Source organism: Bombina bombina, chromosome 2, assembly GCF_027579735.1.
Source record: "Bombina bombina isolate aBomBom1 chromosome 2, aBomBom1.pri, whole genome shotgun sequence".
Classification (NCBI taxonomy): Eukaryota; Metazoa; Chordata; class Amphibia; order Anura; family Bombinatoridae; genus Bombina; species Bombina bombina.
Window position 1 is genome coordinate 625,815,427 of NC_069500.1, and position 15,787 is coordinate 625,831,213.

Sequence of the window (15,787 nt, forward strand, 5' to 3'; positions counted from 1 at the left end):
AGTACACATAGTACCTAGCACACGCAGCACCTAGCACACAGAGTACCTAGCACATGCAGCACCTAGCACACATAGTACCTAGCACACGCGGCACCTAGCACACATAGTACCTAGCACACGCGGCACCTAGCACACATAGTACCTAGCACATGCAGCACCTAGCACACATAGTACCTAGCACACGCAGTATCTAGCACACACATAGTGCCTAGCACACGCAGCACCTAGCACGCATAGTACCTAGCGCACGCGGCACCTAGCACACATAGTACCTAGCAAACGCAGCACCTAGCACACAAAGTACCTAGCACACACATAGTACCTAGCACACGCAAGACCTAGCACACAAAGTACCTAGCACAAACATAGTACTTAGCACACGCACCTAGCACACATAGTACCTAGCACACGCAGCACCTAGAACACGCAGCACCTAGCACACGCAGCACCTAGCACACGCAGCACCTACAGTACCCAACACACCCAATACCTAGCACAAACAGAGCCCAGCATATATAGCACCTAGCACACACTGCACCTATCATTTTACTCTATAGACTAGTCTATGTAGGATTTTTTAAAGTATGTGGAATATCTTAACAGACATTCAAACAATAAATATCTTAACAATAGGTTTGAGTCTGAAGCCATCAATCCTAACTAGTAAGTGGCGTATCAGACTAAATACATCAGCAAACATATATATAATATAAATGTAGTTAGAAAAACTCAAATTTAAATAGCGTATATCATGTCTAAGCTATGTTGAGTGCGAAAGGCACTGGTGTCGGCAATATATGGGAGCTAGTATTTAAGGGACAGTATACCTAAAAGCCTCACATGTTGTCAGATACAATATCATCATAGTATGAGACTGTATAGAACTCCCTAAAAATATCATGACATACTAGCACATTGATACATGTGTTGTTGTAAACACAACCTGGGCAGTTAGACAGGAATATTTTACCATGTGAAGTCCTGCACAGCTACGTACCACAGGATATGAGTACAAGAACATGCCCCCAATAAGGATTAAGCTGTGGAGTAGACATTATACACAAGTTTATAGTAGGCAACAGTGTATTTTATATATAAGGTCCCCAGTTTTTAAGTACGCAGTTACCCTATTCCCATCTTGCAGGCAGACATCTGCAAACTCAGTGACCCATGCTGCTGCAAAGATTGAGCAGGCTGAAGAAGCGTCTAAACAGAGGGACAACTCAAAGGTGCTGTACTAAGTTTTCTACAGTCCCAGAGTAGATTCTAAGTTCTAGAATTGTAGCAGTAGTCCGTCTCATTACTCGTGGTAGGAGTAAATTTTACATTGGAGTCAAGATAACCCCTCTCTACTCCGGAACACTCTCCCATCGCCACTACCAGTAGAAGATCATGGCACCCTCTGCAGTAGATGATGTGGGTTTTATTGTCTCTGTGTTGGGGGTTGGTGCAGCGGTGTTGCTTTCCTGTATCCGTAGTGATCTGTCGCTATAAAATCAGTGCAGTGCATGACCTTGTCCCCTCCTATGGCTGTAATATTTTACCCACTCCTGCTGTTATGATGTTGTGGTTAGTAACAGCAGATGGTGTATTTGTGTTTTTTTTTTTTTTTCCCCTGTAAGGTTTAGCGCTGTTTTTAAACACCTCTCAAAGATGTTGTTATTCCTTGGTGCGGATACTATGATAATGGCCCTGTGATGTGAACAGTCTGTTTCAATGGGGTGGCCAGGGGTATTGGGCAATGTGGAGTGTTATACGCTTACCCTGACTGCAGCGTTAGATCCTCGTAGTATGTTTATGCGGGCCCTACCTCTGCAGTGTCTCCTTCCAGAGGTCTCAAAATGGCCGCCGTTCGCGCCAAGATTGTAAAAGAAGCGCGGTCTCTGTCACTGATTTCAATCCTTGAATCTCACGTCTCTTCAGTCAGCACCACCACTCACTACTACAGCACGGCTCTCTACTCAGTCAGTCCTTCAGGTTTCCACTGGGGTGAGGTGGACGTATCGGGAATGGGTAGCCGGTAGTCGGGTTAATTCACTGTGCTCAGCCAGCTGCCTCCGATGTAGGGGTTTCCCTTAAGTCGCCTCCTTAAACTCTGTTGCTCCGGAGCGGATCCCCGACCCTCTGGAGCATTGCCGACAACAGTTTTATAACTTAGAGAGATATGGTTCCTAAAAATGCCTGCAATAAAGCCGCATCTTCACCCTAGTTTCAAAACAGGGCAGGAGTGTAGGCAAAAGATGAAGTGTTCTTCAGGCTGATGAATTTGCCCGTAAAATGAATAACCCTGGGCTCAAAATAGGGCAGGAGTATAGGCAATAGATGGAGTGCTCTTTAGGCTGGTGAATTTGCCCAACAAATTATATAAAATAAGCTTTTATCAAATATTTGGTCGGGAGCTCCATGTCTGCACGTCTGATCTGTGCTGCGTCTAGCTCCGCCCCCCTTCTCTATCCATTTTGACAAATGACAGCTCTCAATATATACATAATTATTAGCGTCAACCTTTTTAAAAAATGTTTTTGTGTGGATCTCTTGTTCTATAATATTTATTCCTAAATCGAGAAAATGTATACTCTCACTATCAATTTCACTAGTAAACTTAAGGCCTAAGTTATTTGAATTTAGATCCTCTAAAAAGAGGTTAAGTTCATAGTCCCCATTCCATATTATAAAAATATCATCTATAAATCTATGGTAAGATACCAAGTTCGCACCCCATGGTCCATTAAAAATAAAGGAGTCTTCTAGGTATCCCATAAATAAGTTAGCGTAACTGGGTGCGAACTTGGTACCCATTGCCGTTCCCTTTTGCTGGAGGTAATATTTTCCATCAAAAATAAAATAATTGTTCGATAAGATAAATTCAATACATTTTAGGATGAACTCACATTGTTCTATTTTTAAATTTCCATCTTTTCTAAGAAAATGGTTTACCGCCCTTAGTCCAAGTTTATGTTCAATATTAGTATAAAGGGCGGTCACATCACATGTGACCATTATATATTTTTCTTTCCAAACAATCTGTTTCCATATGTTCAATAAATGGGTGGAGTCTCTTAAATAGGCAGATAGGTCTACTAAATATTTCTGGAGGAATTGGTCAATGTACTGGGATAAATTGGAGGTTAAGGAGTTTATTCCAGATATAATTGGACGTCCTGGTGGGGCAGTCATGAATTTATGGATCTTAGGCAAAAAGTAAAAATTTGGCGTTCTTGGAAATTTCATTGTCAAGTAGTTATATTCATTAAGGTTAAGTAATCCTTCTACTTTTGCTTCATTTAATAATTTATCTAGATTCTCCTTCTGTTTATTTATTGGGTCATTTAATAATTTCTTGTATGTGTGTTCATCACCTAAAATTATCGAGGCCTATTTTAAGAAGTCTCCTGTATTAATTATAACAAGGGTTAAATGAAGAAAGTACAAATACCTATCAGCATACCACCTTAAAAAAGAAATCAACATTTTATCCGCTAAAAGAGAAAGGAGATAATCTGTTTGAAAAAAGAGTAAAGAAAGATCTAGAAAAATGGGATGGGAAAAGTAGGCATATGAAGTTTAACCTATCTAGAGAAGAATGTAGAGTACTACAGGAATTAAGAAATAATAAAGACATTTTCATAAAGCAAGCGGACAAGGGTGGGGGGTTGTTATAATGAATACAGAAGTCTACTTAAAAGAGGCCTTGAGAATTTTAGGTGATGAACACACATACAAGAAATTATTAAATGACCCAATAAATAAACAGAAGGTGAATCAAGATAAATTATTAAATGAAGTGAAAGGATTACTTAACCTTAATGAATATAACTACTTGACAATGAAATTTCCAAGAACGCCAACTTTTTACTTTTTGCCTAAGAGCCATAAATCCCTGACTGCCCCACCCGGACGTCCAATTATATCTGGAATAAACTCCTTAACCTCCAATTTATCCTAGTACATTGACCAATTCCTCCAGAAATATGTAGTAAACCTACCTGCCTAATTAAGAGACTCCACCCATTTATTGAACATATTGAAACAGATTGTTTGGAAAGAAAAATATATAATGGTCACATATGATGTGACCGCCCTTTATACTAATATTGAACATAAACTTGGACTACGGGCGGTAAACTATTTTCTTAGAAAAAAATAGAACAATATGAGTTCATCTTAAAATGTATTGAATTTATCTTATCAAACAATTATTTTATTTTCGATGGAAAATATTATCTCCAGCAAAAGGGAACGGCAATGGGTACCAAGTTCGCACCCAGTTACGCTAACTTATTTATGGGATACCTAGAAGAGTCCTTTATTTTTAATGGACCATGGGTGCGAACTTGGTATCTTACCATAGATTTATAGATGATATTTTTATAATATGGAATGGGGACTATGAACTTCTTAACCTCTTTTTAGAGGATCTAAATTCAAATAACTTAAGTTTACTAGTGAAATTGATAGTGAGAGTATACATTTTCTCGATTTAGAAATAAATATTATAGAACAAGAGATCCACACAAAAACATTTTTTTAAAAAAGGTTGACGCTAATAATTATGTACATATTGAGAGCTGTCATTTGTCAAAATGGATAGAGAATATACCCAATAGTCAGTTCACTAGGATAAAGAAAAGTTGTAGTAATATAGAGGACTTTGAAACACAATCATTAATTCTAAAGGAAAGATTCCTGGAAAAGGGATACGATGATAATAGTGTCAAAAAAGCTTTAGAAGATGCAAGAAGGAAGGATAGGGAAAATTTACTCACGATAAAAAAATAAAAAAAAAATCCAGAACAGAGAGATCAGCAGGAGAAACTGAATATTCCATTCATAACAAGATATAATGCCCAACATGGACATATAAAATCAATTTTAAATAGACATTGGCATCTCATTAAGAGGGACCATATCCTAGGGGACCACGTTAAAAGACACCAAGATCTAATTTTTACTAAGGCAAAATACCTAATAAAAAATAGTCTAGCACCTAGCTTGTTTAAGAAAAATACTAATATGACTGATGTTAATCTATCATGGACAAAATTATCAGGTTTTTTCCCTTGTTACAGTTGTGTATCCTGTAAATATAGTAGTAAACTTAAAAATATCAACTCAACAACGAGAGATCACAAACAGATGATCAAAGATGTGATCAGATGTAGTGATAAAGGTGTAATTTACATCCTTCAATGTTCATGTGATAAACAGTATTTAGGTCAGACCCAAAGGAAATTGAGAGATAGGATCAGAGACCATATAAACAATATAAAAAATGGTTTTGAAGGCCATTACGTATCCAAACATTTTAAAGAATACCATGGGAGCAATGTGAAAGACCTCCGTTGGTGTGGTATAAAAAGGGTCAAAAGAGATTATAGAGGAGGGGATTATGAAAAATTGATCTTATATAATGAAGCTGAACTCATTTATAACTTTGGTTCCATTGTACCAGAAGGTTTGAATGTAGAACTGGACTTAAACCCTTTTATTAACTAATAGTAAAATCAATTTATCCCAAAATATTCTATTAATGATTTGGGCATAATATACGTATCATATATTTTTAATTTTTTAAACATATTAATAGTTTATTAAATATTATGTTCTTATTGGTTACTACTATACTTTTTTGTCATGAGACTGATTGACCTTTTTAGGAGGAATAATGGAAAAATCAACTGTATCTGTGGTCCCTTATATTGAAGTGTTCTTCACTCTAGCAATTAAATTTAAAACCAATTGAGTAGGATAGCTAATATTTCTTTTACATATGTTGTCACATTAGTTTGAGAACAATATTAGATTCACCTATGAAAATTGATTGTAATTTTTAGATAAATTATTTTAAGTTAAGAGACAGACATTTTTAATTGTGATATACTCCTTGCAAAGAAATAAAAAAAAAAGAAAAACCTTTATATATATATATATATATTATATTTTTTACTTTATACATACACTTCTATACTAAAATCCTAATCTAATTGTAAATGAAAGCTATTAACTTCTATTAACTTTTTCATCAATTGTCATTATTATTATTTAAATGGGTCTATATAGATGTATTTATATCTATTTTTTTATATTACCATGTAAAATGTCAGGATTCAATTTTGATTTTTATTAAGAACCACCTTTGAAGAATCGAAAGGCATATATGGATACAATTATAACATAAATCAATTAAGAACCGATAAGTAAAGCAAACAGGAAATTGACAGGGGTATAAAAAGGCAGAACAGGAACTAGAGAAAGCATCTTGATAAAGGCCGTCTAAGGGCTGAAACGCGTAGATGTGTGTTTAACTTCCTGGATTCGGTTTGACCAAGAACGGAAACAAAGATACCAGAGCGCTCTGTGATTGTTTTTTTTAAACAAGCCACACTAGAACTGACAGCGTGGGAAACCACAGTTAGTAGTAAGAGTATGGAGGTTATGTCAAACTTTTTTGACAGGTGGACACGGCCTTTCTCCTCCCCTAAACCCGCCCCTTTCCACTCCCACTTTTACGCCCCTTTTTGATATCAATTTGATATAAAATTGATATAAAAAAGGATTTTGATACGAATTTGATATAAAATCGATATTAAAAAAGTGTTTTTAATACGTATTTGATATAAAATTGATATTAAATTGTTTTTTTTTTATTAGGATTTGGATTAAAAGGTTATAAGAGGTTATTAAGCTTATTTTGATATGGTTGATTAGTAGCTTTATAAAAGACTATAAAGTTTATTTAATTAAAAAATGTGTAAATTATACTTTGATATTGTATTCTATTAAAAGGGTATATAAAATCTTAATATATATATATATATATATATATCCTCTATAATGTTCAATAGGTTTAATAAGGCATGTCAGGACTTGCTATGATTAATGTTCAATAGGTTTAATAAGGCATGTCAGGACTTGTCTTTTGCCAGAAATTCTAACATTATGTTAGGGGCGTGTCTTTTAACCAAAAACAATGAGGCGTGCCAGGACTTATCTTTTTGTCACAAAAATGTTACGTGGCATGTTAGGACATGTATTTTACTCAAAACAGACTAATATCTCACACGTATTTCGTAAAAATCAAATAAATCAATGTTTTATGAAAAAAATAGCTGTATACTGCCTAAAGAATGGAGTCTGCTAACGTCAATCGTGGACTTGTATTAAGAGAATTATATCATAATCCTATAAACCCCGGGTCATTAGGCGGTGTTGAAAATCTGTACAAAGCAGCTAAAAAATATGGATTAAACAGAAAAAAAATTGTAAAATTTTTAAATCAGCAAGATGTTTATACGCTACATAAACCAGCCAGACGTATTTTTGAAAGAAATAAAATATATGCATCTTCTTTAGATATACAATGGCATGCTGACCTGGTGTCCATGATAGATTACCATAAATATAATGACGGTATAAAGTATATTCTAACCGTTATAGATTGTTTTTCTAAATACGCTTGGGGCGTTGGATTACATAATAAAACTGGAGCAAGCATCGCAAAGGGTTTTGAAGCTATATTCAAAGATGGTCATGTACCTATGAAAATACAGACTGATAAAGGCAAAGAATTTTTAAATGGAACAGTACAGAAGTTATTGAAAAAATTTAAAATTCAACATTTTGTCGCAAACAACTGTGTTAAAGCAGCAATCGTAGAACGATTTAACCGTACTTTAAAGACTAGAATGTGGCGCTATTTTACATATCACAACACACACAGATATATAAATATATTGAACAAATTAATTCATAGTTATAATAATACATACCACAGAACCATATGTTGTAAACCGGTAGAAGTGACGCAAGAAAATTCACCGGTGTTGAAAATCTGTACAAAACAGCTAAAAAATATGGATTCAACAGAAAAAAAATTGTAAAATTTTTAAATCAGCAAGATGTTTATACGCTACATAAACCAGCCAGACGTATTTTTGAAAGAAATAAAATATATGCATCTTCTTTAGATATACAATGGCAAGCTGACCTAGTGTCCATGATAGATTACCATAAATATAATGACGGTATAAAGTATATTCTAACCGTTATAGATTGTTTTTCTAAATACGCTTGGTGCGTTGGATTACATAATAAAACTGGACCAAGCATCGCAAAGGGTTTTGAAGCTATATTCAAAGATGGTCATGTACGTATGAAAATACAGACTGATAAAGTCAAAGAATTTTTAAATGGAACAGTACAGAAGTTATTGAAAAAATTTAAAATTCAACATTTTGTCGCAAACAACTGTGTTAAAGCAGCAATCATAGAATGATTTAACCATACTTTAAAGACTAGAATGTGCCGCTATTTTACACATCACAACAAACACAGATATATAAATATATTGAACAAATTAATTCATAGTTATAATAATACATACCACAGAACCATACGTTGTAAACTGGTAGAAGTGACGCAAGAAAATTCACTCGTCGTCTGGAAAAATATTTACGGTTCCTCTCCAAAAACTAAAAAGGTTTAACCTGTTTTAAAAATCGGTGACCACGTCAGGATTTCGAAACATAAGAGCATGTTCACAAAAGGTTATGAGCAAAATTTCACAGATTAAATTTTTATAATTGAAGGTCTGAATACAAGAGGATTTAAACCTCTTTACAAAGTGAAAGATTTAGCTGATGAGTCTATCGAAGGTAGCTTTTGCCCCAAAGAACTTCAAAAAATAACACAAGATAAAAAACGCATTTACAAAATTTTTAAAACAGAAAAGTTTTAGGAGAAAGGAGTACGTTTATGTTAAATGGAAGGGCTATCCGGATAAATTTAACAGCTGGATACCCAAAAGTCAGTTAACCGATATATAGAATAATGGAAGCACCACCATTTTACTTAACGTTACCTAGTAATGCATCGTACAACATTTTTCCTAAAAATAAGATATCTAGTTTTACAACAAAGTTAGCTAAACCCATTATATAAAAAGGAGAAAGGGAAGTGGCTCTGATGGAGATACAATACCCCCATACGTGGGACACCCTAGATGCCGCTGATTCTAGAATAATTGTTACGTCACCAAACAATGTAACTATGCTGTTAGCCGTAAAAGCAGGCTATTATAAAGATATAAACGATTTAATAAAAACTATCAATGAAAAATTAGTATCTCTCCAAGCCATTAACGTAGATGTGAAGCTTAAATACGACGAACTGGGTAGAGCTGTGTGTATCTTAGGTAACTCTACCATCACAACCTCAGAAAGGTTGGCGCATATATTGGGGATTAACAATCAATGTGTAAAGAATGATGGTGGCAAAATATATAGCAATATAAATGCCGGCTTCTACACACTCTTTATCTATACAGACATCATAGAACATCAACGTGTAGGTGACGGATATGTACCATTACTAAGAACAGTAGAAATTACAGGTGGCAATAATGAAATCATCACTCAACGGTACACCAAGCCAGACTACATACCTGTAAACAATCATCATTTTGACCGTATAACAATTGAAATTAAGAACGATCAGAAGAAGAACGTGGGATTTAAATATGAAAAGGCAATCATTAAGCTACACTTTAGGCAGCGCAAGAACAACTTTTACTAAAAGAATGGTGGCTGTTAAGGTTTATGGTGACCGGCTGTTAAGGTTTATGGTGACCCGGCAGTTTACAGTAATTATTATAGGACACAAGCTGGTAATGGTCTACCAGGTTTTCACGGTAGTTCGTATATGTACGGCCGCGGATTAGGCGGTATATTTCATAATCTTTTTAGGATGGCTGTCCCACTTTTTCGACGTGGACTAGATATAGTAAAACCGCATATGAAAACAGCGGCACAAGGTATAGCAAAGGATGTTGTGGGGCGTGTTTCAACTGCTGTTATGAATAAAATGAATAGCGGGCCACAAGAGGGATCTGGTGTTGTTTATATCAGTAACAAGAGAAAACCAAAAAGGAAGGGTCGAGTTACTTTTCCACCAATTTCATCACAATTCATAAGCAAAAAGGTGATACACAGGCCCAAAAAGAAACAGAAAAAATCAAGACGCTCAGTGGATGACATCTTTTAGAAATACTGATCAAAATATGGCTTTCATACACAACGGATCATTAGAATGTACCAAATCAGAACTCGACATATTTCAATTACAGCCGACACAAACGGGTATAGAAAAATCACTGTATGTCGAAATACAGCCACTCACAGCTATAACTGAAAATGCACCCCTGGAATTTTATATAGCAGGAAGCGGCGATCATTATTTTGACCTGAACAACACTTTGATGTATATAACCTGTAAAATAGTCAAACAAGACAATACAGCTCCACCTGCTGGAGCACGCGTTAGCCTCATCAACTATCCACTAGCCACGCTGTTTAACCAAGTCGATGTTACATTAGGAGACAGACTCATCTCACAATCAAATAACCTATACGCATACCGGTCGTACATTGAAACAATTCTCAACTACAGCTCAGATGCTTTATCCACGCAATTTACAGCAGGATTGTTTTATAAAGATGCAGCAGGGTTACACGATAATTGTGAGTTAGATGGTGATAATAGTGGTTTTGTAAAGAGAGGACGTATGTTAGAGCGTGGTAAAACTATTGAATTTCTAGGTCATCTACATAGTGATCTGTTTTTCCAAGAAAAATTGTTATTGAATGGACTCGATCTAAAAATTAAACTTATAAGGAATAAAGATGCTTTTTCTATTATGAGCGCTGAAGCAGAACAGTATAAAGTTCAAATCTTAAACGCCTCTCTTTTTGTCAAAAGAGTACAGATATCCCCGGCTGTACACATAGGACATGCGCAAGCACTCCTAACAGGAAATGCAAAATACGCTTTGGACAGAGTCGGTTTAAAGGTCCATTCCGTGGCCGCCGGCTCGCGTGTCTGCAATCAGGAAAATTTACAGCTACCAAAAACCGTCGTTATTGGATTTGTTGATGACGACGCTTTCTCTGGTGCTTATGACAAGAACCCCTTATGTTTAAAACATAACTATGTGAATTTTGCAGCCTTGTATCTGGATGGTGAACAAATACCAACAAAACCTTTTCAAACAGACTTTGAAAATGGAAACGCTATACGTGAATACATATCATTAGTCAACATCTCTGGGAAACAAAATTCTGATGCTGGAATACTCATTAATAGAGAAGAGTATGTACGTGGTTACACACTTTTTGCCTTTGATTTGTCACCGGACCAAGAGTGTGGTTCACACTACTCTCTTATACGCAGTGGTAATCTCAGAACTGAAATCTGATTTTCAAGACCACTTGAGAGAACAATTAATATGATTATTTATAGTGTATTTGATAATATTATTGAAATTAATCAAAGAAGAGAAGTCTTGTACGACTATCTATAAACAAAGATGAACACTTTGGAAATAACAAGAATCCTAACCAGAGATCCTTATACACGTTCAGTCTTTGACGGTGTATACCTGTGTGATTTATTACCAAAACAAAGACTAAGAAATAGACCTATAGGTTTTATTATTAACACCGACCCTTCCACACGTGCTGGTGAACATTGGGTGGCAATTTATTTCGATCAAAGGGGTGTTGGGTATTTTTTTGATACATATGGAATCTCACCGTACAACAACGTATTTCCTAAATCATTTTTAAATTTTTTAAAAAGGAATACAACTCGAATAGTATTTCAGACTAAACAGACACAAGATACATTCTCTGTGGTGTGTGGTCAATATTGTATTTTTTTTATGCATTGTATGTCTAAGGGTATGAGTTTTGATGAAGTACTCAATTTCTTTTCATCAGACTTAAAAAAGAATGATAAAATTGTCTCGCAATATGTACAACATTGTAAATTAAATTTGAGAATGAATCCTTTTTGCAATGAATACAGTTGCAAGAAAAAGTATGTAAACCCTTTGGAATGATATGGATTTCTGCACAAATTGGTCATAACATGTGATCTGATCATCATCTAAGTCACAATAATAGACAATCACAGTCTGCTTAAACTAATAACACACAAAGAATGAAATGATGCCATGTTTTTATTGAACACACCATGTAAACATTCACAGTGCAGGTGGAAAAAGTATGTGAACCCCTAGACTAATGACATGTCCAAGAGCTAATTGGAGTGAGATGTCAGCCAACTGGAGTCCAATCAATGAGATGAGATTGGAGGTTTTGGTTACAGCTGCCCTGCCCTATAAAAAACACACACCAGTTCTGGATTTGCTTTTCACAAGAAGCATTGCCTTATGTGAATGATGCCTCGCACAAAAGAGCTCTCAGAAAATCTACGATTAAGAATTGTTGACTTGCATAAAGCTGGAAAGGGCTATAAAAGTATCTCCAAAAGCCTTACTGTTCATCAGTCCATGGTAAGACAAATTGTCTATAAATGGAGAAAGTTGAGCACTGCTGCTACTCTCCCTAGAAGTGGCCATCCTGTAAAGATGGCTACAAGAGCACAGCGCAGACTGCTCAATGAGGTGAAGAAGAATCCTAGAGTGTCAGCTAAAGACTTACAAAAGTCACTGGCAAATGCTAACATCCCTGTTAGCGAATCTATAATACGTAAAACACTAAAAAAGAATGGATTTCATGGGAGGATACCACAGAGGAAGCCACTGCTGTCCAAACAAAATATTGCTGCATGTTTACAGTTTGAACAAGAGCACCTGAATGTTCCACAGCAGTACTGGCAAAATATTCTGTGGACAGATGAAACCAAAGTTGAGTTGTTTGGAAGAAACACACAACACTATCGGCTACATTTAGAGTTTTGTCGGTAAGGACCCGCGTAGCTAACGCCGGCTTTTTTCTGGCCGCACCATAAAAATAACACTGGTATTGAGAGTCCACATAAAGGCTGCGTTAGGCTCCAAAAAAGGAGCGTAGAGCATATTTAACGCAGCTTCAACTCTCGATACCAGAGTTGCTTACGGACGCGGCCAGCCTCAAAAATGTGCTCGTGCATGATTTCCCCATAGGAAACAATGGGGCTGTTTGAGCTGAAAAAAACCTAACACCTGCAAAAAAGCCGCGTTCAGCTCCTAACACAGCCCCATTGTTTGCTATGGGGAAACACTTCCTACGTCTGCACCTAACACCCTAACATGTACCCCAAGTCTAAACACCCCTAGCCTTACACTTATTAACCCCTAATCTGCCGCCCCCGCTATCGCTGACCCCTGCATATTATTTTTAACCCCTAATCTGCCGCTCCGTAAACCGCCACTACTTACATTATCCTTATGTATCCCTAATCTGCTGCCCCTAACACCGCCGACCCCTATATTATATTTATTAACCCCTAATCTGCCCCCCACAACGTCGCCTCCACCTGCCTACACTTATTAACCCCTAATCTGCCAACCGGACCGCACCGCTATCATAATAAAGTTATTAACCCCTAATCCGCCTCACTAACCCTATAATAAATAGTATTAACCCCTAATCTGCCCTCCCTAATATCGCCGACACCAAACTTCAAACATTAACCCCTAATCTGCCGACTGGAGCTCACCGCTATTCTAATAAATGTATTAACCCCTAAAGCTAAGTCTAACCCTAACACTAACACCCCCTAAGTTAAATATAATTTTAATCTAACGAAATAAATTAACTCTTATTAAATAAATTATTCCTATTTAAAGCTAAATACTTACCTGTAAAATAAATCCTAATATAGCTACAATATAAATTATAATTATATTATAGCTATTTTAGGATTAATATTTATTTTACAGGTAACTTTGTATTTATTTTAACCAGGTACAATAGCTATTAAATAGTTAAGAACTATTTAATAGCTAAAATAGTTAAAATAATTACAAATTTACCTGTAAAATAAATCCTAACCTAAGTTACAATTAAACCTAACTCTACACTATCAATAAATTAATTAAATAAAATACCTACAATTACCTACAATTAAACCTAACACTACACTATCAATAAATTAATTAAATACAATACCTACAAATAACTACAATGAAATAAACTAACTAAAGTACAAAAAATAAAAAAGAACTAAGTTATAATAATAAAAATATTTACAAACATAAGAAAAATATTACAGCAATTTTAAACTAATTACACCTACTCTAAGCCCCCTAATAAAATAACAAAGCCCCCCAAAATAAAAAAATGCCCTACCCTATTCTAGATTACTAAAGTTCAAAGCTCTTTTACCTTACCAGCCCTGAACAGGGCCCTTTGCGGGGCATGCCCCAAGAAGTTCAGCTCTTTTGCCTGTAAAAAAAAACCATACAATACCCCCCCCAACATTACAACCCACCACCCACATACCCCTAATCTAACCCAAACCCCCCTTAAATAAACCTAACACTAAGCCCCTGAAGATCTCCCTACCTTGAGTCGTCTTCACCCAGCCGAGCCAAATCGGAATTTGAGGGACGCCATCTTGGATGACGTCATTTAAAGGAACCGTCATTCATCGTTCAGTCGTCGGCCAGGATGGATGTTCCGCGTCGGAGGTCTTCAGGATCCTGCCGCTCCGCTCCGGATGGATGACGATAGAAGATCCCGCTTGGATGAAGACTTCAATCGGATGGAAGACCTCTTCTGCCCCGCTTGGATGAAGACTTCTACCGGATGGAGGACCTCTTCTTGCTCCGCTTGGATGAAGAATTTGGCTCGGCTGGGTGAAGACGACTCAAGGTAGGGAGATCTTCAGGGGCTTAGTGTTAAGTTTATTTAAGGGGGGTTTGGGTTAGATTAGGGGTATGTGGGTGGTGGGTTGTAATGTTGGGGGGGGTATTGTATGTTTTTTTTTACAGGCAAAAGAGCTGAACTTCTTGGGGCATGCCCCGCAAAGGGCCCTGTTCAGGGCTGGTAAGGTAAAAGAGCTTTGAACTTTAGTAATCTAGAATAGGGTAGGGCATTTTTTTATTTTGGGGGCTTTGTTATTTTATTAGGGGGCTTAGAGTAGGTGTTATTAGTTTAAAATTGTTGTAATATTTTTCTTATGTTTGTAAATATTTTTTTATTTTTTGTAACTTAGATCTTTTTTATTTTTTGTACTTTAGTAAGTTAGTTTATTTCATTGTAGTTATTTGTAGGTATTGTATTTAATTAATTTATTGATAGTGTAGTGTTAGGTTTAATTGTAGGTAATTGTAGGTATTTTATTTAATTGATTTATTGATAGTGTAGAGTTAGGTTTAATTGTAACTTAGGTTAGGATTTATTTTACAGATAAATCTGTAATTATTTTAACTATTTTAGCTATTAAATAGTTCTTAACTATTTAATAGCTATTGTACCTGGTTAAAATAAATGCAAAGTTACCTGTAAAATAAATATTAATCCTAAAATAGCTATAATATAATTATAATTTATATTGTAGCTATATTAGGATTTATTTTACAGGTAAGTATTTAGCTTTAAATAGGAATAATTTATTTAATAAGAGTTAATTTATTTCGTTAGATTAAAATTATATTTAATTTAGGGGGTGTTAGTGTTAGGGTTAGACTTAGCTTTAGGGGTTAATACATTTATTAGAATAGCGGTGAGCTCCAGTCGGCAGATTAGGGGTTAATGTTTGAAGTTAGGTGTCGGCGATGTTAGGGAGGGCAGATTAGGGGTTAATACTATTTATTATAGGGTTAGTGAGGCGGATTAGGGGTTAATAACTTTATAATAATAGCGGTGCGGTCCGCTCGGCAGATTAGGGGTTAATAAGTGTAGGCAGGTGGAGGCGACGTTTAGGGGGGCAGATTAGGGGTTAATAAATATAATATAGGGGTCGGCGGTGTTAGGGGCAGCAGATTAGGGGTACATAAGTA

General features: G+C 35.9%; 1 protein-coding gene across 1 annotated transcript; it reads left to right on the forward strand.

Moving 5' to 3' along the window:
- Nucleotides 1–10,057: 10,057 nt before the first annotated feature.
- Nucleotides 10,058–11,251, forward strand: LOC128647203 (uncharacterized protein F54H12.2-like). Its single transcript, XM_053699985.1, has one exon. It carries the CDS (start codon nt 10,058–10,060, stop codon nt 11,249–11,251), a length of 1,194 nt encoding a protein of 397 aa, XP_053555960.1.
- The last annotated feature ends 4,536 nt before the right edge of the window (nt 11,252–15,787 follow it).

What these genes read in the sequence shown, in the direction of transcription:
- LOC128647203 (XM_053699985.1), top strand. Translation starts at nt 10,058, where the DNA reads ATGGCTTTCATACACAACGGATCATTAGAATGTACCAAATCAGAACTC.